At 58.2% G+C, this 25,083-nt stretch overlaps 1 protein-coding gene across 2 annotated transcripts; it reads right to left on the reverse strand.

The window, feature by feature from the left end:
* Nucleotides 1-721: 721 nt before the first annotated feature.
* Nucleotides 722-24,572, reverse strand: SEMA3F (semaphorin 3F). 2 transcript variants are annotated; one of them, XM_065886442.1, is made up of 18 exons: nucleotides 24,461-24,572; nucleotides 10,283-10,443; nucleotides 10,125-10,187; nucleotides 9,883-10,002; nucleotides 9,105-9,197; nucleotides 7,445-7,538; nucleotides 5,926-6,045; nucleotides 5,571-5,710; nucleotides 5,337-5,451; nucleotides 5,108-5,177; nucleotides 4,798-4,942; nucleotides 3,716-3,938; nucleotides 2,990-3,078; nucleotides 2,816-2,857; nucleotides 2,475-2,632; nucleotides 2,202-2,269; nucleotides 1,786-1,919; nucleotides 722-1,132 (listed from the first exon to the last, which is right to left on the reverse strand). In XM_065886442.1, the coding sequence occupies exons 1-18, from the start codon at nucleotides 24,570-24,572 to the stop codon at nucleotides 722-724; spliced, it is 2,358 nt and encodes a 785-aa protein (XP_065742514.1). The 2 variants fall into 2 exon arrangements, with proteins under 2 accessions (XP_065742514.1, XP_065742515.1); XM_065886443.1 differs by lacking the exon at nucleotides 9,105-9,197.
* Nucleotides 24,573-25,083: the final 511 nt, after the last annotated feature.

Genomic DNA, 25,083 nt, shown 5'->3' on the forward strand with positions numbered 1-25,083 from the left:
TCAGCGCTGCCTGAGCCTGGCCCCTCTGCTTTTCTCCCAGCCCCTGCATCACAGCAGCACGGAGAAAGCAAAGAGGAGGTAGAATGGCCAGGCAGGGAGGGAAGGAGGGGCTGGAGGGGCTGCCCCACCCAGGCAGGGCTCCTCTTCTCCTGTCCCCAATAAATAGAGAATAAATACCCAGGAAAGGGCTGGCCTTGACTGAGTGCCCCTCTCCCAGGCAGGGGCCGGCATCCTGTGCCAGCCCCTTCTTCCCTTCTCTGAGCGCATCTGAGCCCTTACTCCCACCCCCGGTCTCCAAAGCAGTCCTCGCATCCACATGTATGCCACCAGCAAACATGGGCGAAGGTGTACAGTCCGTGCCCCATCCAGGTAGAGCTTGCTCCTTCCCTGTGTCCTGTAGATCCTGGCGGTGGCTGTCGAGCAGATAGACTCCCAGCTGAGCCTGGGGACTGTGTGGTCCTGGCCTGGCCCGGCCAACTGGCTGGGCCTGGTTAGGTGGGCTCCATTTTCTGCCGTCTCTGACCAGCATGGGTCTAAGTTTTGGATGATGCTGCCGCTGAGGCAGGCTATTTACAACCCACCAATAAATACTGTCTTTGCAGGGGCAGGGTGTATATAGAATATAGATATTTTATATATATATATATATATATATATTTATCTTTTATATTAAAAGGGACGAGGACTAGGCCGGCCCATCGCAGGGCTCAGACAGCAGACCTCATGTGTCCGGCGGGTGGTGGCGGCGGTTCCGGGGTTTTTTCTGGTCCTGGGGTTCAGGAGGCCTGGGTGCCCCTGGGGCCTCCCTGGGACTGGGGGGCACATGGCGCCAGTAGCCCTGGCAGTACTGGTGGATGAGGCCCACTTCTGGTTGGGCCAGGAGCTGCGCCAGCTCCTGGTAAGGGGGTGTGGGGGGCCCGGCACCTGGGGGCGGTGGGACGCTCACAGCTGGGGGTGGGAAGAGGGCAGCATGGACGGCGTCCTGGCCCAGTACATGCAGCTGCACTCGTGTGATGACATGCTTGAAGTTGTTCTCGGTGGCTGTACAGGAGTAGAGGCCGCGATCACCAAGCTGCAGGGCGCGAAGCAGCAAGCCCTGTTCCGTGCGCAGGAAGCGGTCGTCTGCACGCATCTGTGGGGGCAGGGGCTGGGGCTCAGGGGCTGCAGGACCACCCTGTTGCCCCGGCCAGCTCCCCAATCAGACCACCTCTGGGGCCACCCCATGCAGGGGCACCCGTGTGGAATTTCCATATACCAAGAAAAACAAGTTTCCATATAACATCTGAATAATAAACACTTCCATTTCAGGAGGAATGACCATAAGGGGATTCTGTACAAAGAGAATTCTGGAGCCTACACACAATTTCTATTTAATGAGAATAAAGAGATGTTGGGGCACCCTCATAGAATTTCCATGTAGAAGGGATTGCCTAGAAGGTATTTCCACAATAGGAAAGCTACCCCACAGAATTTCCATATGCTGGAACTCATCCACGTGACATTTCCATAGAATGAGGTATACTGCCAATAAAGTACACACATGGAATTCTCATATAAAAAGGCATGCCTACAAGTAGTTTCCATGTAATATGGACACCCCACAGAGTTTCCATATAACTGGATTCACCCAAATGATCTCCACATAGGGAAGGGAGCTTGGAAGGACTTTCTTAGAATGAGGGCTGCCCCAGTTTGGTTCCTATACCACATTTCACCCACGTAGAATTTCGACTGTACAAGGGACTCTCCCAACCATGGTGAGGACTGTGGGGCACAGGAAATCACCTCTCGGCGCCGGTCACTCGGATCTCGCTGGAACAGCCACTTAACGGTAGCCTGGGGCGAGCGGGGCTGGCACTCAAGGAAGGCTGCGCTCCCTGCCACGCCATACTGCACAGACTCCACGGCATTCTTATTGGCTGTAGAACAAGAGGGTGCCACGTGAAAGCAGCACTACCTCTTGGCAGACTGCAAGCTGGCGAGGGGCATATACAGGGATACCCACCTATACAGGCAGGGCTGTGCCATCAGGCATCCACTCCTTGAGGGGGTGGCCGAGGACATCCCTTCTCCAAAACCCCTCACCCCCTCACCCCCACAGACCATGTGAGAATCCTTCCAGTGGGGGCCCCATGAGCAGCTCTGTGGGCTGCACAGCTCCGCACCGAGGAGCACCCAGTGGTGAGACATAGAGCACTCACCGTTGGAATTGAACCCACGGCACTGCCTGATGGGGTTCCCGTGCCGGACGTCCTGCCGGCGGCTCCGCCTGGATGAAGATAGCTCCTGAAGGAGTATTCCCAAGAAAACTTGCCCCCCAAGTCTCTATAGCTCTAAACTATAAAGCTCTAAAACTCCAGGGTAGGATGTCTCACCCATAAAGTCCCCGAGGGTAATATCACATCCACCTCTAGACCTCCAGGACAGAGCCCTGGGTCTGGTGGCCAAAATTCCAAGGGTCTCGGGGTTCACACCTCTTAGAGGACGCTGTGTAGCGGGAACAGGCTTGGCCATCCCAGGCACAGTAGGGGTCCCGGGCAAGGCAGCAGTCGGCACAGGCGGCCCCATATGCCTGGCAGCGGTGCAGGCTCAGGTGTGTGACGCCCACGGCTGAGGCCACGTACAGTTGTTGCTGTGGGCAGGGGTAGGAGCTTGTCAGTTCCCTCCCCATAGCCAACCTTCCTTAGGAGCCAGTTGGGCCAGGCTCCTCCCCTTCTTGTGCTGTGCCTCAGTGTCCCCATCTCTTTGCCAAGGGCTTGACCCCAAAGTGAAGCAGCCTCCATCCCTACCCTCAGCCCACCTCGCCAAAACTCACCCTCTTGGAAGAGATGGTCATGGTCTTAACAGATGCCGGGTCCTAGAAGAAGAGAGGGATTAGCTTATGACCCTGGGGACCCCCTTCCTGTCCTGACCTGGAGGTCTGAGGTCAGGAGGTGGTACTGAGGAGAGCCATGGTGAGGAGGACAGGACTGGGTGGTGTCACACCCACCTTGAAGACCTCCACCTCCTCTAGCATGAGCTCCTCCATCTGCTGGTCATCCTTAGGCAGCACAATGACCTTCTGCACTGTCCCGCGGTCTGGAACGGGCCGGGCAGGGCCTCAGTGGGGCTGAGGACGCTGGGAAAGGGGCACCAGCCTCAGCCCCTTCCCCCACCAGGGCCCAGACCCCCCAAGGGCAGTGGAGTGGGAGAGTTGCCAAGGTTGAAGAGTTGCCCCCAGATGAGGGGAAGAGGTCTAAGGAGACTGGCCCTGGATAAGGGGGGAGTCACAGCTAGAGTCTGCTCCTCTGACCCCAGACCCTCATTTTGGGAAGCTGCGAACAGGCTGCAGGAAGTGTTCCCTTATGTTGAGGGCTACTGGAACAGCGGTGGGTGCAGTTTGCATGTGCACACGAGAGCACGTGTGTCAGTATTTGGACCCAGGTATGCTGGAGGTGTCTGGCTCTGTCCTCCCTCTTTCTGCCCAAACATGGGTCCCCAGGCACCCAGTGTCCCTGCTCTCCCGGCCACCAGGGATAGGGATGAAAATGGGGTTTCGCCATCCCCATTCTCAGTTATCCTGGTAATAGAGAGAAGCCTCCAAAGGATGAAGATGGCAGAGCTGACATTGACAACCCTGTAATAACCCCCTAGCAGGGCAGGGCCCAGCCCTATGGATCAGTACCCTCCACCCAGTGGGCCCAGTGTGGGAGGGGCCGGGAGCAGCAGTGGGTACCTGTGCCCAGGAAAAGCACCTCATAGCGCCCGTCGGCTGCATCCACCTGGTCCACGGCAACAGTGGTGAGACGGTAAGGAGAGCCTGTGCGGACCACTAGGGGCCGCCGCTGCAGAGGGTAAACGGCCTGGTACATGAGTGGGTGGGTGCGCATGAAGTTGATCACTTCATCAGGATAGTCCTTGGTGGACTTCATGGATGGCGTGAAGGTTCCACCAGGGCACTGCAGGCAGGTGATGAGTGTCAGGCCCAGGCTGCCCAGGGCACCCTGGACCCATTAGCTTCAAAAGAGATCTCCGCTCTGTCTGTCCCCACCAGCTCCACCTGCTCCGCTTCTCAGAACACCCATCTGGGCTTTTGCCCAATACCCAACCTCTCTGCACGTCCTGCACCAGCTGAGGTCCCAAGGTCTCACATGGTCAAATCCCATGGCCATCTCCCCAGCTTCATGTGCCATGACTTTGTGGCAGCGTTTGGCAGAGCTGACAATGGCCTTTCTAGGTCCTCATCCCCACCCGCTTGTCTCCTTCCTCTGACTGTTCTTCCAGTGCACCACTTCCCCAGCTCCACCCCTGCTCAGCAGGATGGCAGGCCCGGAGATCCTTTAACACCCTAGGCATGTGATCCGATCACGAAGCTCTCCTGCTTAGACTCCCGCAGTGGTCCATGTCACACCAAGATCAGGTGAATCGCCTCCCACTACTGCAGGGGCTCCTGCTCACCCCCATCTCCAGCCTGCCTTGAAGACTTCCCTACAACTTTCAGCCTCCAAACAGCCTCCCAGAGGGAGCAGCCTGCCACACCCAGCCACCATCTTTGTTTCAGGATTCTAACTGGATTCTTTCACAGCCCGACACTGTGTGTAAACGGTGGAGTTTTCCTTACGGTGTGTTTTGTTTTAACTTCAGCTTTATTGAGGATGAATGGTGAGTTTATGTGTGTATGGTCCACCTCCGCCCCCGCCCCCGCCAACTTGGCTGTGAGTGCCACGATGGTGCGGCCCATGTCTGCAAAGGGCCTGATCCAGCACAGTTCTCGTGGAAAGAGAGGAAAGGGAAAGGTGGAGTGAGTGGGGTCCTCACCGTGCCGGGCCGTGGGTAGGGCATCTTCCCTGAGAAGGGCATCCATTGGTAGTTGGGGCCCTCCTTGTGGGCAAAGGGCCCATTGAAGACCATGCGAATGTCAGCCATGGAGTAGACACACACGGCAGAGCCTCGGAACACAGAGCTGCGGGCAAGGCAGGCTGCTGCTGCGGGTGGGGCAGACCCTTGGCCCAGGGTCCCTCCCCAGCCTGCCCTCACCCACAGCTCCCCAGCAGGATGGGGTCCTCCACAAATCACAGCTCCCTACTCAGCCACACCCTGCCACTGCCGGCCCCAGCCCCAGTCTCACCCCGAGGAGATAAAGACAGCGTAAATGACTGGGTTCCTCACATCCTGGGTCTGCTGGACAAACACATCCTCTGGGGACAGAAGGAGAGGGAGCTGGGAGGGTACCTTGGCCTCGAGCCCCAAGGCCCTGCCCACTCCTGGGTGGGGGGCACCAGGCTTCCCCTGACCACCCATCCGGCCGCCATCCCCTGCAGTAGCCATAGGCCCCCGCCCGCCTGCCGGGTGCTCACGGAGCTCGTCAAAGTGGGTCTCGATGCCATCCTCGCCTGGCACAGAGCAGACCAGCCTTGCCTTCAGGAATGTGCTCCACTTGTTGACCAGGCAGCAGTGGCCGCCGTCATCGTTCTGGGGGGCAGGGGGCAGGGGCTGGGTCAGATCAGCTCACTCACCTCAAAGACCCTGACAGAGCAGGGCTGATGGAACCAGGACTGGGCCTGGGGAGGGGGCAGCAAGGGGCCTCATACCAGGCAGATCCGCCCGATGCGGGCATACACGGCGGGGCTCTGCGGTGCCTCCGCAGACCGCTCACGGAAGAAGAAGTAGAGCTTGTCGTCATTGCGCTCGGCGCTGTCAGGGATGAGCTCAGCGTGGATGAATGAAGGGTCTGCAGGTGTGCAGGTGTCAGTGAACCGCACCCTCCTTGGACAAAGCCTCTTTCCCGGGCCAGGTACAAGAAGACCCCCGAGTCTTCCCGGGATAAGAAACTACCCCTGCTCCAGCCAGTCAAGGGCCAAAAATTCTCCCACGAGTGTTTCTTTATGATCTCTGTGCCGCACCCCAGACATGCTGCCCACTGGAGGTGTTGTGGGCTCTGCTCACCATTGAGCCACCGGGAGTTGTACTGATCCGTGCGCATGGCCGTCTGCTTTCCAAGCGTGCGGAAGATGGCCGCGTCGGTGCCCATGAAGTCGATGTACACACCTGCATAAAGCTCCTCGTCTGTGGGTGGGCCAGTGGGTCAGTCAGGGGGACGCCCTTGGCTAAGGCCGGTGCACAGCACACATGACCTCCAGGGCAGGGTCCCATCTCCCCCTCAGGTTCTCCAGGGCGATTGTATCAGTGGGGCGTTGGTGAATGTTTTAACAACTGGCTCTGGGAGGACTGGGATTAGCAGCAGTTGGCTCTGATTAGCAGCCAGAGCCAATTTCTGTGGTGTAAATACTCCCACCATGGCTGATCTCAAGCTGCTAACCTGAGGTCACTCACTGAAAGTAGAGTTGGGAAGACCTGCCAAAACCATTGTCTAGTGTTCCCACCCCATAGATACGAGAAATGTAAATAATCTCAAGAACATAGATAATAATAAAATGTAGTGAAATAATTAGCAAGTAATGAGTTTTGAGTATTTTTACCTTTGTTTTCAAAGTAATTTATTTAACTGTAAGTGTATATAATTTGCTTTCTAACAATAGCTGTGTTTAGTAGCTGGCTCACAGAATACCTGAAAATTTGAACAGAAAATTTGACAAACACACTGGCTCCAGCACACCACTCCAAGTCTTCCCTCTAGACTCCCCCAGGGCAGGCCCTGTCTTCCCCCATCAGACTCCCTGGTCTGGACCCTGCCATCCGGCTAGGACCTTCTTACTCACCAAGAGGGAGAGGATAATGCCCACCCTCTGCCTTTCCCAGGCTTGGAGGTGGCACACTGCCCAGTAGCTGCTGAGAGGTAGACTCAGTTGGGCAGCCAGAAAGTAGGCAGAGTGCAGGGACCTGGGTCAGCAGTGGCCTCACCCAACCTGGGGGTAGGGGCAACAGCTGCTTCTGAGGCCCCAGGCAGGACTCCTCCCCAGAAAACATTCTCCCAACTCTCCCAGACACTTGGCCAGACCAGAAACATGGCCAGACCAGAAACAAACTCCCCAAGCTGGTCTCTGGGCCAGGACTCTCCATTGGTGCTGCCTTGTGGGCCTCTCCCAGCCTGACAGACAATCCGAGAACATGCTATGGGACCACTGCCTCATACCACCCTCAGTACAGACTCCACTTGTCTTCTCTTCCAGGAAGCCTGTGGCCAGGAGGGTTCTGGCCTTTGCATGGACCACACTGTGGATTTCAGGGTAGAATCTGTCCCCTGCGCCCACCACACCCCCATTCGAGGGGATAGATGGAGGCTCATACCACCTAGTCTCTGCCCCTCTGCGCACACTGGGGTCTGGTCTGTACCCTTCCCCTTGCCAAGTGGGGCCACATTGTGGGGGTGATGGGGGGGCAGGTTTCAGACACAGCAGTTTCATGGTCTCTTCCCTGCGGTAAAGTGTTGGTGCCATGCTCCCTGCTCCAGAGGCAGAAGTCACACCTTTAGGCTTTAGAACCAGGGTGGGGTGGGAGCACTCACTGATGAGGGCTGAGGCTGTGTCCAGCTTGGGGTCGTAGGGACACTTGCCCTTTCCTGACTCGAGTTTCTCAGGCTCCAGGTAGAAGATGTAATCCTGCAAGGCAGAGAGGGGCTCGGCATCATCCAAGCCATCCCGCACACGAAAGGCAAGGGTCATCAAGCTCCCAGGGTGAGAGCGAGCCCCCAGGGAAACCCTGAAGCCACCCTGCTCCACTCCCCAGATTTCAATGGGTTTTAACTCTATCTTGCCAGGTCTCCCAGGGCAGGGCGGTGCTGAGGGTTCCCAGGGAGGTGCTTCCTGGTCTAGATCTCAGATAAGACCTGGGAATCACGTCTCGGAGGACTCTGCTTTGGGGACCATGAGAGGGGCATCAGGTGGGCTTATAGGGGCTGAAGCCCCTCCATGCCAACTGGTTCAGGAAGATTCTGGCCAGGGCCCCCTTGGGACACAGAGGCACAACTCTTTGAGCTGTGGCTGCCTGTCTTGGGCCATGAAGGGCAGGGTTACTGGCCAAAGGCCTGGGATCCTGTCCTTTGCCATCAGGTCCCACCAGGCCAGAGGGCTCTGAGGTTATCGTTGTCGCCGGGTTTTGTGCCCTACCTGTGGTCTCAGGATAGACTAATAGGCCAGGGCCTTTTCCCTGCCCCTCAGCAGAGCCCCCAGCTCCACATGTCTCCGCAGGGAGCCAGGAGCTGAGGGGTCCAGCCCAGACCACGTGGAATTCACAAAGGCCCCCCGCCCCATGCCTCCCAGCCCATCCCTGAAGATGCTAGGAGGAAGGCTGGTGAAGGCACTGGGCAGGACGAGCTCATGAGGAGGTTAAGGGAGGAAGAGGAGAGAGGCACAGAGGCAGGAAGGAGGTGGCAGCAGGTGGCAGGGATGGTGATGGGAAGGTGTACACAGGCCTGCTTCCAGTTACACTCTGCACACATGACTTCCTGCACACACGGGGCTGCACACACAGCTCGGCACGCATCACTGCCAACACATGGAACCCACTGTTCACACCCTGGGCCCACACACGCAGAGTCTGAGCGGCCCCACTTCTCAGCACTCCCTGCCACAGACACGCGAGCTCAAGCGACCACTTGCTCTATCACTCACCGGCAGCCCCTGCCCCCCTGCCCGCCCCTGCCCAGCCCCAGCGCCCCCCAGCCCTGGCCCAGTCCTTCAGCCCTGTCCTGGGTCAAGTCTAGTAGACACACAGCTCTGCCCCTCCCACCCCAGGGGTTAACCCGTGCCCCAAGTGAGGCATGGCGCATGGACACCTAAGAGCTATGTGTCAGGCTGCACACATGTGCCATTTTCCCACGCTGGGTGCTAAGTAAGGTGTGGGTTGGAGAGTGCCCAACGCGTGCCCACGCATGTCTACACACGTGTTCTGAGGGCGGAGGCATGGTTGTCCCCAGGGCTCCTGTCTTTCCCACCTGATGGCTTCATGATTTCTTGTCACACTGAGGCTGACATGAGTCCAACTGGGAATGCCTTCAGAGGCTGAGGGCACTGCAGGGGAAGGAGTGGGAGGGGGACACAGAGGTGGACGGAAGACCCGGGGGAGGCTGGCCTGGGGTGCAGGCTCCTGGCTGGAAGGCCAGGCCCAGGATGAGTTCGGTTCAGAGGCAGTGCTGCCTGGCAAGAGCCTGAAGGGATGAGGCCCACCTGGCGTGGGGCTGTGGGCGTCGGGTGGAGGGCACCATCGGTGGCTCTGCTGCCTCGGCCTCTGACCACCTGCATCTGGGTCCAGGGCGTGGCCTGAGAAGACGAGGAATACGGGTTAGAGCCAGGGGTGGCAGGGGCTGGGGGAGCGGGCTCGGGCTGCCAGCTTCTCACACCACACATGCCAGGAACACATGGGAGCACCTGAGCCCCCAGAGCACATATATGCACCCCTGTGTGAACACATACACACAGCTGGGGCACACCTGCACACACCTGTGCCCCTTAGGTCCAATCGTTCTCACACACTCCCTACAAGGTCACACCAGCTCACACGCATGCCCACATGGAAATGGAGGAGGGCAAAAGCAGGCAGGGTGGGGCAGAGCTGAGGAAGGGGCAGCTCTCCCCCAGGCCGTATGGCAGAAGCTGACCCAGGCGTCCAGCCTCCTGATGCTGAGGCCCCCACCAGGCCCTCTGGCTTGGCTGCAGGGGCACCGTCCACATATGGAGGAAGCGCTCACTACATGCCAGGCACAGTGCTAAGACCTCTGAGAGCGTTAGCTCACTGCCTCCTCCTCACACCGACCTGTGAGAAAGGCAGCTGTTAGCCCCATTTTCAGGAGAGGAAACTGAGGCTCTGAGAGGTGGAAGAAGTCACTCACCCAAGGTCACAGGGCCGGGAAGTGGCAGGGCTGAGGCTCAAGCCCATCCTCCCATCAGAACCCTGGAAGGTAGCTATCAGTGAGGGCAGCACAGGGCCAGGGTGGGCGAGGCTTACCTGGGCGCGGCGGCCGCGGTTTACATAGGTGCACATGGGGTTGTAGGCGCCGGTCCCGCACACATACAGGTGTGTCCGGTTCCAGGGCTGGATGAGCCTGACGAAGTTCCCGCACTCACCCTGGGGCCAGAGGGAAAGCCAAGGAAGTGCCCAGATGCCTGCCTGGCCCCAGTGCCTTCCTGAAGTCCCCTGTCCCCCGCCGCCACCTTCCCCCACCCCACCTGTGACCCCACCGCACTCACGTTGCCATCCTTGCCTGAGAGCACACACTCCTCAATGCGCTGTGGGGAGGCTGCCCAGTGGATCTGCCAGAGATGGAGGTCAGAGGGCCCGCTGGAAGGGCCCCCAGCCCTGGGGCGCGCGTCCCTCATCTCCCCACCACATCTGGGCTGGCCCTTACAATGAGGGGCTCGCGGTTGATGTCATGCAGGTCCAGAGACAGCACGTAGTCCTTGCTGCCCACATACATGCGGTCATGGTCCTCGTCCTTGAGCAGGATTCGGTAATCAGTTGTGTTGAGCAGGAAGTTGAAGAAGTGGGCCGTGCCTGTGGCCTTAAGCTCTGTGGGCAGAGGGCAGAGCAGCAGTGAGGGCTCTTGGAGACCATCCACCCATACCCGCTTTGACAGAGGGGGTAGCCCCACCACACGGTCACCTTAAACCCCCAGCTTCCCCTCCAGGGCCTGCTGGGTTCCCTCTCTAGTCCCTGACATTCTGGGAGGAGAACGTGGGACAGTTGGGCAGGCCAGGGAAGGGGCCACACCCAAAGCCGGGGCACTGATTCATCGGCACCCCAGCCAGTCTCTGGGTCCCAATGAAAGGGCAGCGGGCGTGGGCCAGGGTGTGTGATGGCATCAAAGACTCTCTGCTCAGGTGGGGAGTTAATGTTCCCATGCTCAGGGTGGGGCCAGCTTCCCACAGGGGCCTAAAAGGGTTAATGAACAGAGGGGTGGGGGGCAGGTGCAACCAGGACAGCTCACAAATGCTGGCACAGAGCCAGGGAGCCCTGTCCTCACCCCAGCTGCCAACAAGACAGAGGGCAAAGCTGGCACACAGCAAGGTCCCCACCTTGCCTGAAGAAGGTTAGCCAGGACACCGGAAAGCCCTGCTGGAGCCAAACTGCCCAACAGACCTTGGGCTTCCCCCAGACCCCACAGGGTTGCTGATGGTGGAATCCTCAGGCCACTCTGAACCATCCAGGAAGTCTTTCCCAGGAAAGAGGCCCTCCCCCTAGTGCCGCAGCATCCCCAGGGCTGGCGACAGGGTCCAGCTGAGTCCTCAGTTTCCCTTCTGTGAGTCTGGCAGCCCTGGCCCTCTCACCCTCAGGTTGCTGAGGGAAAGTCCTCCTTTCTGGGGATGAAAGACAGGAGGAAACTTGGCTAATGATAGGCCAATGACAGAGGACTCCAGGAAACTTGGGAACCTTCCTCTGGGAGAGGGAGTTCCGAGGGGTCCCCTTGGCAAGTCCCTCCTCCACCCACCCCCAGCTAGTTTTAGCTCCGCAGGAGAGAAGAGATTGCAGTGAGGGTGATGAATGTTCACCAGCACAGGAGGCTAGAGATGGCAGCACACAGAGGAGTATGTATGCATGCACACGGCCCAGGTATACACACACGCACATATGTGTCCTACATCAGATGACACATCCACCAAGGGGAACTTATACATCGCATCTCCCTGCCCCACATCTGGTAACCCATTTCACAGGTGGGGCTATCAAGGGGGAGGTCTGGAGAGGGAGAATCTGAGCCCTGGGATCTGAGGTCACTGAGAGCCATAGATGCTGCCTGAAGGTGGAACAAGCAGGTGGCCCCATCCCATTTAGTCAAGGCTGCTGTCTCTGACTGGCCTGGCTGAACTTGACCCCTGCTGTGTGCTGGAGACCCGGGAATGGAGCTGGAGGGGCTGTGCCTGAGAGCACAGCTCTGAATGGGAGAGCAGCTCTGAATGGGAGCTTCAGGATGTGCTGAGATGGGTGTGTGAGGTGGGCTGGGAGCCAGGGGAGTCCCACAGCAGACCCAGAGCCCACATCTGAGGGCTGGGCAGGGCAACGGCCTTTGCCCTGCCCAGCCCTGACTATGGCAGCAAGAGAATACAGGTGATGACCTTGGCCCACCACTGGGACGCAGGGACGCCAAGGGATCAAAGGGCCGATCCCTGCCTGGCTACAGCCTCATCAGCGGTGCCTCTGAAGTCCTAGGCAGGGCAGCCTGAGCACCTGTCCTGCACCTGTTGTTGGGCCACTCGGAGTCCCCTGCCTGGCCACCCGGCCATAGTGACAACAGGAAAGTAAACACTCCCCCCCCTCGCCAACCCAGGGCCAGGAAGTGGCCAGAGAGGAAGTGGGGCTGCCAGCGGAGCCCCCCCAGGCTGGGAGAGCCCGCCAGGGGTTATTTATACCCTGGCTGGGGGCATGGCCTTGACTGTGCCCTTACCCGTCCTGCTGGGCTAGGGGGCGTTTGGGGGGCAGTGGGGGGAAGGGAGGCGAGGCTGAAGTGGGCACCTTCAGACACAGACACCTAAGGTGCGGGGAGCTCCAAATATCTAGCCCCAGGGATACAACCAGCCATAATGTCTACCCTCCCATCCCCGCCTAGCCTTGGGTCCCTATAATCCAGACCCTCCCCCTCTACAGTGCCATGACCCCCAAGTCCAAGTCCCCCTCCCAAGTACAGACAGAGGAGACACCATTCAGCAGATGAGGCAACTGAGACCTACGTGAGGAGCAGGAGACCAGCCTTGATCTGACATCCTCCCTCTCAACTCTCTGTGCCTGAGCCCTTTGGTAGAGGTGGGAATGGAGGGAGCCTCTTACTTAGTCATCCAGTACCTATTATGTGCAAAGCCCTGTGCTCATTAACATCCAAATTACAGATGAGAGGCACAGAGCAGGGAAGTGACATGTCAGTGTGCATGGAGCGTGATATTCCCACCCAGGTCCATGGCCTTTTGGGCTAAAGGAGGGTCAGGTGCCGGCAGAGCCAGTCCTTGGTGGTGGGGACTGCCTGTTGGGAGGGCCAGGGCCGGAAGGTGACTCGTCCTCCATTGACAGGGCACATGACTCAGGACCCTCGGGACCGCTCCCAGTGGCCACGGGATATGGCGTCAATGGCTCTGTTGTCACAGGATGTGATGTTTTGGTCTCTGTGGAAACTAAGGCAGGTGTGGGGAGCCCCCATAAGGCTGTGTGGGGTAGGAAATGGGTGGGAGCAAGGGGGAGGGATCTCTGGCTCTGGCATGGGCTTCATGACCCCAGTTGCGGTCTCGGAGCACTCATTTCCCTCATGCCAGATTGTAGTAAAGAATTCAAATAAGGGTCCCCATGACAGCCCTGCATCCCCAGCTCCAGACACGAAGACTGAGGCCCAGGGGAGAGTGGTGCTCACCTTAGGTCACAGGGTGAGGAGTGAAATTGGTGTGCTGTCCCACCTCCTCACTCTGCCGCAGGGTAGAGGAACAGGGGGCCTTCACTCCTCCAAGAAGCCCGGGTCAGGGCGGATGGTGGTTGAGTAGCCCTGGGCATGCTGCTCTGACACCTGCAGTGTCAGCAGGGCTAGAGCTTACTGGCCCTCAGCCCCACTGAGGAGCAGGGACTTGGGCCAAGGGGACCTGGGGGCCTGAGGGGGCATGGATGTGGGGGAGCTGACACGGACTGAGGTTGCTCCTGTCCTCAGGCCAGTCCCCACCTCTGCTCACTTGCCCCAGGCCCAGCTCTGATAGCAGGAGTGTCGCCCCTCCCCCACCCCCAGGACAATACAGAGGGAGGGGCTTGGGCACAACCAAAGGCTCTGTGGGTGTCAGGGATTCAAGTTTGCATAAGCTCTGACCTTGGGGAGGGAGGGTGGTGTGCCTGAGTGATGCTCCAGGGAAGAGCTCCCCACCCCCATGCCCTCATCCAGGCTGGGCACAGGTTGGGTGGGGTGACATCCGGGAAGGCTTTTCCCGTCATGGGGAAGGAAGAGCCTTTTCTGGCATCAGACACCTCATTTCCGCAGTCGTTTCCAGCCTCTAGCACTCTCCCATGGCCGTTAGACACTTGGGGTCCTGGCCCACAACGGCCTGGCAAAGGTCCAGAGGCAGGAATTTTCTCAGTGTAAAGGAGGCTTAATCCTGGGGGTCTCTGTTTCCTCCTCTCTGGGAAGCAGCTGATGATGCCTTACTTTAAAGGAGGTGGTGGGCGAGGACAGCACTGAGGAGGCGTGTCTGCAGCCCTCACCCGCAGACCCCGAGTGGGCGGCCCCCGACCCCTGCTGCCTGTCTCTAGGACACCAGGTCTGCTTGCCAGTGAGGCAGGGGCTGCTGCAAAAGGGGGGTCTTGGATCAGAGATGGGTACCCCGCCCCCTTGGTTACAGCCCTACAAAGCAGCAGGCCCTGACGGACAGGGTCACCTCCCTGGGCTGTGCTTGGGTACTGGGAGGTGATAGACAGGTCCCGGCAGCTCAGCCCTGACCTCTGACTTCATGTGGGCTGGTCCAGCCTTAATCCCTAAGATGAAGAGAAATGAGGCTGGGGGTGAGGGGTGGGGGTGCTGGCCGGGGTCTCTGGTCAGTACTTTATCCCCCTGCCCTTCTGAGGAGGGAAACTGAGGTGGATAAGGAGATGGTAGCAGTGGCAGCAGCAGGAATGGCAGGGTCCCTCCTGGACACTCCCATGGGCTCTAGGGAGGGTTGGCCCCCGGCCCCTTTACCACTCCCTCAAGCTGTGAGGGGCCCCAGAGGGAAGGCCCAGGGGCTGGGCTGACCCACTGGCTCTCGGCCTAATCCTCTTTTAATGAGCGGCCAGCCGGAAGGCCTCAGCCCCTGGCCATGGGGGCAGGGCCTCCCTAAAGCCTTTGCATGCACCTTTCTTCCTGCTCAGCACATCCACCTTACTCGTACCTCAATGCCAAGACTCCAACCCTGGCCAGGCCAATCCAGGGCCCCAGCATCTGCCTTGACATACCAGGGTGGCATCTGCCTTGTACTCCCATGGACCCTCTCCTAGGCATTTACCATTTGTTCAGGTCCAGGTCCCACATGGGGCTGGGCAGAAGAGGCTGTCACCTTTGATTCAGGGGCTGGCTCTCCCAGTCCCACCTCCCACCCCATCCCTAGGGATGTTCTAGATGGGAACCCCTAGAAGCCAGACCCAGGGTTTTGCCTGGGGCTTAAGCTGCCTCTTCGCTGGGGGGTAGGCTCCAGGTTCCTCTGGTCCCAAGCCCCTCAAAATCTGTCCTCTTCAATCCCATCTCTGGATCAAGCTGTCCAGATCGGAGACCCAGAAGCCTCCCTAGGAGGCATCCATACTCGCCCCTCTTCCCCCTAGGCAGGTGAGCCAGGTCAGTGCCAACAAAACCAATTACAGCCACTCTCACCCAATTAGCAACTAATTATGGCCTCATAGTCCATTCAACATAATTAACATGTAAATGACTCCATGTGTTTATATTCAATAACGGCTCTGATTGAATTTAATTTAAAAGTCTGAACTGGGGACCCAGTTACCGTATTTCATCACTTAAAGCTGCCACTTCCTGGGAATGTCAGCTCCTCCAGGGGAGAGGGACCCAAGGCCAGAGTGAATGGTGGAGGGGCAGGTGCCAAGACACTGGCCCAGCGCTGGAGAGGGTGGAGATGGTTGTAGTCCCTGCCACCCTGACATGCCTATCCCAGGGGTGCGGAGAGGTGGTGAGGTCAGAAGAGCCCCCAGTGGGACCCACAAGATGGGAAATCTTCTGGAACAAGGGGTCCCTTCTATAGGGCTACTGTAAACATCGCAGCTGTTCAGTAAACACCAAGCTGGAGCCGAGCTGGAGCAGCCCAGCTGGGCTAAGCTCTGCTGCAGGCTTCCCTCCCATTTTGGGGGCTAAGGGCTGGGGGTTGGGGGTTGGGGCCTGGGGCCTGGGACCGGCAGGCCCAGGCATGCTGTTCCCACGCCCGTTCCGCCCCAGCGCCCACCTGCTCCGCCCAGGAGAAGACAGGCTGGGGGCACAGCTCATCCTGACCCGGGAAAAAGCCAGGTGGGAAGGGGCAGCAGAGTCACTCCCTGGCACACACACGTGGTGGACAGCAAAGGTTCTACATCTCTCCCCACTAAGGATGTCCAGTGACTTTAGACCATTGTGTCCCAGCAGGTAGGGAGCCCTCCAGCCTCGGTGCTTCCATTGATCCCTGCCCAACCCCAGTACCACATGGTGCCTGATTGTTCTAGGTCTGGGCTGGTGGCTCAGGGGGCCAGGATGTCCTACCTGGACCCGGATGGCATGCACGGCTGCCTAGGAGGACACCTTTGGGCATCCGCAGGCCAGGCAAAGTTCAGAGCTCTTGCCCAGCTTGGAAAAGACACAGTGTGGTCAAGGAGGCTGGCTTGAAGGGTCAAGGCGGTCCCTGAGCCTGGGGTGGGAGGAGGGGGCCTGGGCCAGGCAAGCAGCTCACACTGGAATGTGCCCCAAGAAGTGGGAAGGGGGTGGGAAGAGGGGCTGGTCCTGAGGGGAGGGTGGCACCAATCCATTTCTCAGGTGGGCAGAGTGTATCAGAGCCTCCAGTTCCACAGGCCTCGGGGAGCCCACCCCTCCTCCCACATTCCAGACCTGGCCCGGAAACCCCTCACTCCTTCCTCCACCACCTCCTCCTCCCTGTGACTGCAAAAGACAACAAACTCTCCATGGCTCATTTACTCTGATAAATCAACCAGACAGACAGGCCAGGATGGGACCAACAGGCTGGTGGGTGTCAAGACCCTCCCCCTGCCCTGGGCCCAGCCCCCATCTCTGCCCTCCTCAGACTCCTGGGGTCCCTGCAGCCCCTTCACATCACCCACCCAGAGATTCCCAGGATGTCCCAGACAGTCTTAGCGCCCCCCCCCCCGCCAATATTCAGATGGGGACACTGAGGCACCGCACAGACAGATGTGTGCTCAGGGTCAGCCTTGAGGGATGTGGTGAGGCTGTGTCAGGACTCCAGGCATGACTTAGCTGGTCGCCAGTCCAGAAAGCAGCAGCGAGTGCTCCACACAGGCCTGGTGCTAGGACTGGAGAGTGCTAAGCAAAATGACAGCGCGAGCAGCCTTGAGCAGAGGAGCCTGGAGCGCCACCCATTCCACCTCAGGTGCTGCAGGAGCCCAGGAGGCCCCCACATTCTAGCTGTTGCTCTACACTTGTAGTGTAGGACTGACAGGAGCCACCCAGGCTGGTGGACCAGCAGGTCCACACAGTGGACTCTGCCCCTGGAAGGAAACGAGGGCATCAGCACTGAGCCCTAAACGGGAAGAAACAAGGCCCTTGGCTGGGTGCAGAGACCTTAGAGGAAAGAGCATGTCCGGGTAGGAAGCCACGGAGGGGTCATGGTAGTGATGGGAGGAGATGCAGACAAGGGGGGATCAGGGGAAGGAAGGAAGGATGAAGACTGGGGGAAGGGGGTGGAGCTGAGGCCTCACGCCCCAGAGGCCTCCTGGTCCCTGGAGGGGCTTGTTGCTTTGGGGCTGTCTCTGCCCTGCAGAGATACAGCAGATAGGCAATACTTGCCAGCAGCCCCTGTGAGGATGCCACAGGTCAGCCTAGCTGAGCCTCCCTCCGCCACGGGCTGGCCTCCTGGAACCTAGGCCAGCAGCCACCGCCCAGACCCCATTCTTTGCCAGGTCAGGATCAGTAAGCAACCCCAGGAGACATCCACCCTCTCCCAGGGGCTGCTCAGCAGCCTGGGGGGCGGGGGCCTGCAGGCCTGCCAAGCTCAGGCACCCACGTGAGCTGGGCTTTGGATTCAGATCGGAGCCTTCTGGCATCCAGGCCTCTGGCAAAGGCCCTCTTGCTATTTCTAAGAAAAATGCAGCAGGAATCTTCTCTGCTTCTCCAGAGCTCTAAGGGCTCCCTTGAGGCAGGGCTCAGATTCCCAGGACAGCGCCAGGTCAGGCCAAGAAAACATACTCTCGGGCCAGTCATGTAGATGCCCAAGTGAGTAACCCAGGTCTGGTCACCCCTAGCACAAGCTGTAGGAGCTAGAACAGTGCAGGGTGTGGGGTCGGGGGGGTTGCGGGCTGTGTCACTGCAGCAGATCGTGGGCCCCAACCAGACTGGGACACTCATCTCTGGGAGAGCCCCCTCCATGGCATCCCTTCCCCAAATGCATTATCTTTTTCCCAGTATGTATTTGGTACCTCTGCCATGAAAAAAAGAGCTCAAAAACCACAAGGAGAAAGTGCAAACTCTATATCCTAGCACCAAGAGCAAGACTCCATCTAGCGTCTCGCCCTTCCCCAACTGCTGCACCGCACACACCCCGCCTCTGCTCCTGCTCTTCCCGCTCCCGAAATCTCCCTTCCCGTTTGTGATGTAGCCTCCTCCACAAATCCTGTCCAGACACCCATGGTAGGCATCCTCCTCCTCCTGACCCCACTCCATCCACAGGGCTCAGGGTCCCTCTTGCAGTCCTTTCCAAACACCATCTGCTTTACCAAAGGTTAGAAATCTAGAGGGAGAGGTGAGGCAGTACGGACTCCTGGGGCACCCCCAGGATCAGCCCTCAGCCCTCTGAGGGTGTCTGCCACCCTCAGAGTAGCTCTTAGTTTCTGAGACTTCCTTTGCCAGAGCCATAACTGTATTCACAAAAAGTTAACGCACAGGGCTTCTCTGGTGGCGCAGGGGTTGAGAATCTGCCTGCTAATGCAGGGGACACGGGTTCGAGCCCTGGTCTGGGAAAATCCCACATGCCACGGAGCGGCTGGGCCCGTGAGCCACAACTACTGAGCCTGCGCGTCTGGAGCCTGTGCTCCGCAACAAGAGAGGCCACGATAGTGAGAGGCCCGCGCACCGCAATGAAGAGTGGCCCCCCACTTGCCACAACTAGAGAAAGCCCTCGCACAGAAATGAAGACCCAACACAGCCAAAAATAAATAAATAAATAAACAAAACAAAACAAACAAACAAAAAAGCCAAGCATTTAAAAAAAAAAAAAAGTTAATGCACAAAACACAATGAAGTCAGCACCATTTTTGCCCCCATTTTACAGGTGAGGCAGCAGGGACACAGAGGGACTTCACTACGCAAGGTCTACCCATGGCCAGGATGCAAGCTAGGCAGCTTGAGACCTCAGGATGCCGTTTCCATGGGGCCACTGCCATCCCTACCTTACATGGAGAAACCGGGGGTGGGAGAGCCTAAGCTACTTGTCTTAAGATCACACAGCTGACAAGGTAGGATAGAGGTTTGCCTGCCTTCAGGGCCAGCTCTCTGGTTGAGCACACACAGCACCACCTCTTCATTCTACCAAATTAAGTGTCCCACCGCCTGCCCTGGGGGAGGAGCGGGAGGTCTCCCAGGAGTCAGAAGCCAAGTACCCACAGCTCTGAAGACACCCTCTGGGCTCCCCACCACCTCTGGAGAGGTCACAGGGTTGGAGGTGCACACACACAGGTGCAGACAGCCAGGAGCCCACTCTGAGGCCGCCACCTCCCAAGCCACAGGGTGAAAGATGCCTTTATGGGCCAGGATGAGATTTTTATCTTGGTGGTTTCTCTTTAAATTCTTTACGATTACGAAGCAGTGGGGGCTGCCAAGGAACATGATTTACTCCTTGAGCATGCACCAGCTCCTCACTCCGTGCCAAGGGAAGCTGGAGCCAGGGAGGGAGGGGTGGGCGTCGTGCCAGGGAACCAGAGACAAGGCCTGTGCTGCGGAGGCCCAGCCAGTGGCGGTCCCATCTGAAGCTTGGCTGGACCTGGAAGGACCACAGCTGAGAGCCTCAGGCCCTGGCCTGGCTGACCCAGGCTGGGCCTCAGGCAGGCTCTCGGCAAGCACAAGGACCTGCCCCGCTCTCTCCAAGGGCTGATCCCTGGCCAGCTGAGGGGCAGCCAACCAGCACCCAGGACCTCCCAACTCCCAAAGCGGCCATTTCCAAGTCCCCTCTCAGGAGTGAGGCGGCTCTCATTTCCAGGAAAACTGAGATTCGAAACGCAGGGATCTCGGCTCAAGTTCATGCTTTGGGTCTTCCTTCCTCCCTCATCAGGCTCATCCTGGAATACCCACACCTCCCCAGTTTGCTAGCTCCAAGTCCCCCTTTAGCTGTCAAAGCCACCTACCCAGCACCCCTGGCCTCCAAGTTCCTGGGCCTTCTCACCTGTCCCTTGCAATCTGAAGCTCCAAGCCTGTTTGGCTGGCCAGGGAGCCCCCCTGGTGGGCAAGGGAGGGTCCTTAAGCTCCCCAGCCCCACTCCTCACACCGTTCAGTCAGGCCAGCTAAGTCGAGGCTTGCTAAAGGCCCTTCCAATTCAATCCGTATTCACCCCATACTCACTCCCCCTTGGGTGAAGTAAATGGACTGTGACCCTTCCTAACCTCCGATCTCATTTCCTAATAAGGAGACCTGGCGACTTTGGTTCTCAAATGCCACACGCAAATGATGTAAGTGGTGGCACTGTTATGGGCCCAATAGCCCCAGAGGCTCAGAAGCTGGGCTGAGGAGGGCTGGTGGGCACTGACCAGCACCAACCCGTTCACCCTCCACCTGCAAAATGTCCTTCCCAAAGAGCAAGCCAGATACACCCAGACTCTTGAGAAGGTTGAACCCCAGGGCTGCTCTGGTCATAGAAGCCCTTTTCACTCCTGGACCCTGGTTTTCCTTCTCTGAAGGGAGAGAGCTTCCTAGAGGACTCTGATCAGTGGAGGGGCTGGGGTGATGGACAACTGGATTCATAAGAAATAAGCAAACCCAAGTGCTGTTTCTCCAGTGGTAGAGAGCACAAGAAGACTGACCAGTGCAAACCCAGCCCTTTCCTTGGGAAGTGAGGCTGGGCAGGCTAAAGCCGGCACTGCAGGGTCCTGGAGCTCGAGCCCAAGCCCGAGCCGGAGCCCATGGAAGAGGGCTGCGCCTGCATCCCCAACCTGCCCTCCACCCCCAGTACTGGGACAGGTTCAGACATCAGGCAGAGCCAGGCTCCATCTTAGTCCTGCTCCTGAGTGACCCGGGAAAGCCTCTGGGTCTGATTCCTCACAGGATACCCAGGCAGTCCCCCTCCCCAGGCCTTGGAGGGACTACCACTTGGTTATTATCATGGGTACCTACTGTTATTTCTATTATTTTCATCTTTCCTGACCTCCCCTGGGAAGGTGACCTTCCATTCCATCTCCTTACTCCGGCCTCAGTTTCCCCAGTAGCCCAGCCACCTCATGTCATCACAAGACCGCTTTCCCCCTCCAAACACCTCTTGGCCTCAAGTCCTGGCCAAAGCCAGCCCAGGCAGCAGCAGTGTATTGTGGGGGTGGCTTCCTGGGAAAAAGTAAACATTCCCCAAGCTAAACAAAGGACCTGGCAGGGCCCTCACACCTCCCTCTGCAGTGGGAGGTGGTACCCCAGGGCTTGGACCATCTCAGGGTGGGGGAAGGGAGAGGTTTTTTTCTCCCAGGCTTGGCCAGTGACTCTGGGGTTAAGGGGACTCCAGGCCCAGGCAAGGATAGGTGGTGAAAAGAGGGTCCTGCTGCCCAGGCTCTCTAGTTGTAAGCATCCATGAGCTCTCAAAAAATAGCTCTCCTGCTCCTGAAAATCCTCCTCACTTGACCCCTCATTTCTGCATGACCTTGGCTGTGCTGCTGATGGAAGCTCAGCAGATGGGCCATAGGAGTCTCCCCACTCTGACTGAACCCTGGGTCCCTTCTCCCTTAAACCCTCTCTCAGCTTTAGGCCTGGCTGGGGTGCCCAGGCGGATGGGCAGGCAGCAAGCCCAAGCCTGGCCCAGTTCCGGCCTTTGTTCCTTTATCTGCCCTGGGCAGTATGGCCCCTCATACCAGAACCTCCGGCTTAGAGGGTCTGGCCCGTCTAGGCCGGAACTAGCACCTCCCAACTGCAGCAGGACCCAGGCAAGGGAGGGGATGTGCCTAGGGTAAGGGAGGCCCTGAGGCCTGGTATGGCAGCTGCTATATCCATCCAAGGCACAGATGGAGAAACTGAGGCATGAAGCCACAGTGACCACCAGTGTTCCCAAGAGCAGCCCTCTCTGTGCCCCTCTTGTATATACAGGAGGAGAAGCTCCCCCCAGCCCTGGCCACAGCCAGGCCAGGGTCCAGGTTCTGTAGGTGTTGGTCTCTATTCTCACTCCACAAATGATCAGTGAGGGCCTACTCCTCACTGAGGGCCGCATCGTAGGCATGAGCTGCCTGAGACCATCCAGCATGAGGGGGGAGAGGGGTGCACAGGGCCTGGTGCACAGTAAGTGCTGAGTTCCCAGGAGTCACCGGCCAGCTGGGTGTCCATTGTCTTTTCAGCCACTTTGTCTGTGAGCACCCCATCTTGTTCACTGCACAGTCCCCAGTGCTCAGCACAGGGCCTGGCACATGGCAGGTACTCAAGAATCTGCTAAACTAAGTGACATCTAAGCATAAAGTAGGATAGGAGATCAAGTAGGAAACAGAAAGGTCATTCAGGACAGGGAAACCTGCCCGTGCAAAAGCACAGAGGCCTGGGGATGGGGTGGCCCCAGGCAGCCTACAGCCCCACCCCAGGCTGCCACAAGAGTCAGCGCCACAGGCTGGCTGCCAGTGAGTTGGGCTTTTAGTCACTGTGGGTGTCAGCTTCAGAGCTAATTGAGGGGGAATCGACCTGACCGATGTGGGCTTCAGGCGTCGGCAAGGCCAGAGCACCAGCACTATTTCTGGCCTCTCCTCTGCCTCCTGCCTGACCGTGGCCCTGCCCTTGCCTGATACTCGGTTTCCCTCTCTGGAAGAAAGGAACAAAAGCCTTTGCCCCTTTGCCCCTGCAGGTCCAAGAAGGTTTAAAAGGAGTGTACAGAGACCCTCCCAATATCTTGTTTCTCCTGCTTCCTCTCATGGGTCTCCAGGGTGATGACAAAAGTAATACCCAGAGTGGACGTCTTGGTTCCAGGATCCCAGGGGTGCGGAAACCAAGTCACCTGCCCTGCCCCTGTGGGGGGAGGGGATGCTTTATTCTCCCTGCTGGCACCATGGGCTTGGAATGGGGTGAGAGGGGGACCAGGCCCCTTCAATATTTATTAATCAGCTCCGAGGACTTCCACCAGGAAAGGGTAGAGATATCAGCAGAATAAGTATCTCACCTTCTTAGGCCTAGGAGAGAAGTTGTCTTTTACAACCCAAACAACCAACTCTTCTGCCCATTTCTCAGGCCCTGTGCAGGACTCCTTCCAGGCACATCCTCAGAAATTCACTCCCCACTCCCCCATCAAGTTGCACAGGTAATATGGAGCCAGGAGAGGGGCTCTGCTGGGGGACATGGGAACATGGTGAGGTGGGGGCTGGGCCTCAGCCAAGCCTGAGGAAGGAAAGGTAGGCCCAGCCTTTCACCCTTATAAGTGCATCCGGAAATCTGGTCAGCCAGGGCTGAGTCAGTCCCACTCAGGGCAGGCAGCTGGACCAAGTGACCCTGGGCCAGAGGAAGGCCAAGGCTGAGAACTCAGCGGTGACCCCAGGTCCCCCAAGCATGGCTGCTGTCCCTTATCCCAGGCCGAGGATAGACTCTTGGATCATGCACACCTTCGAGGAAGTGGCTAGTGAGTGAGCCATCGGTATGCCTGGAGAGTATGTGTGGCACATGTGTTCACCTGCCTAGTGGGTTAGCTGCAAAGGTGATGGAGCCAGGGGACTAGCATCTCATTCTGCAGACCCCAACTCATCATTGTAACGTTCCAGTGACTTCAAGCAAAGTGCTCACTGGAGATGTCAGGCCTGTCAGAACAGCACGTGCTCTCCCTGAACTTACCGGGTGGTCTAGTCTCTAGTCACAGCCAAGAGCCCCCTCCCCAATTCCTGGGAACCCCTCCCACATGGAGACCCATAGGAAGATTCCTCAAGCACCCACAGCCCAGCAGAGCAGGTCCTGCTCCTCTAGCTTTCGGAGGCCTCAGTGTCTGCCCTGATTGTCTCACCAGGCAGGGCAGGACCAGTGGCAGGGAAGGGCTTCTGTTTGTTTTGTTTTGTGGTACGCAGGCCTCTCACTGTTGTGGCCTCTACAGTTGCAGAGCACAGGCTCCAGACGTGCAGGCTCAGTGGCCATGGCTCACAGGCGCAGCCGCTCCGCGGCATGTGGGATCTTCCCGGACCGGGGCACGAAGCCGTGTCCCCTACATCGGCAGGCAGACTCTTAACCACTGCGCCACCAGGGAAACCCAGGGAAGGGCTTCTGCAAACACAAGTTTGAAAGGCAAGACACCTCTGTCACCCCAGTTATCACACAGAGGGAGATGCTCTGCAGACTCAAACCCAGAGGCCACATATTCTGGCTCTAGAAGCGGTCTGGGGACTTCCCTGGCGATACAGTGGTTGAGACTCCATGCTTCCACCGCAGGTTCAATCCCTGGTCGGGGAACTGAGATCCCTCATGCCATGTAGCCAAAAAAAAAAAAAAAAAAAAAAAAAAAGCAGCAGCCCAGACTCAGGACCCTTCTCCAAATATCTAAGTAGTCCAGTCTCCAGCCTTTCCCAGCAAGTCACCACCTCCTTTGTCAGCCCCAACACACCCAGTGTGACCCATGTGGCTGCACAATTTGTCCTTTTTTGCTCTGACCTCTCCTCTCTCCTGTGCAACAGGGCCAAGTGCTCTGGACAGAGGAGGATGCTGGGGAACAGCAAGGCAGCCTCTTACCTTTAAATGAAAGCCGGACCCGGGGCGTGGCCGGGAGGTAGTCCTGGGTTGGGGTGGCTGGCCAGGCCCCAGTCAGTAGGGAAGCCCAGAGGAGGAGGCCAGCGACAGGCATTGTGGGAGGGGCCTAGGGCCCAGAAATCAGGCAGCCGGCTAGACACCTGGGAGGGGGAGCAAGATTGCAATGTGTGAGGCAGAGTGGGGTATCCTGCCCTACCAACATTTCCCTGTGTAATTCTGCCCAAGGTGCCTCAGTTTCCCTATCTGAATAAATAGGGCGATGGGTGTCTCCTTGCTCACACCCTCAGACTGGGGCCATGAATGCCTCAGTGTGAAAACCTCATATTCTTTCTTGTCCCAAACAATGGGTCTAAAGACCAGCCACTGAGGGCAGCCTAGGGTCCCAGGACTAATAGGGGCCATGGGAGACTCAAACCCTCCCCGCATCACAGCTTCCTGACTTCCATTCACAGTGCTCAGCTCAAGCAGGTGATCTTACAGCCCTCTCTAGTTCCCTTGCATCCACCCCCAACCAAATGGGCTGTTCCTTCCCTCTCCCACTTCAAGGAATGAGGGAAGAGATGGGTCCAGTCCTGCTGGCTCCAGCCAAATCTCTCCTTCTAGTA

This window comes from Phocoena phocoena, chromosome 10, assembly GCF_963924675.1.
Source record: "Phocoena phocoena chromosome 10, mPhoPho1.1, whole genome shotgun sequence".
NCBI classification, from domain to species: domain Eukaryota; kingdom Metazoa; phylum Chordata; class Mammalia; order Artiodactyla; family Phocoenidae; genus Phocoena; species Phocoena phocoena.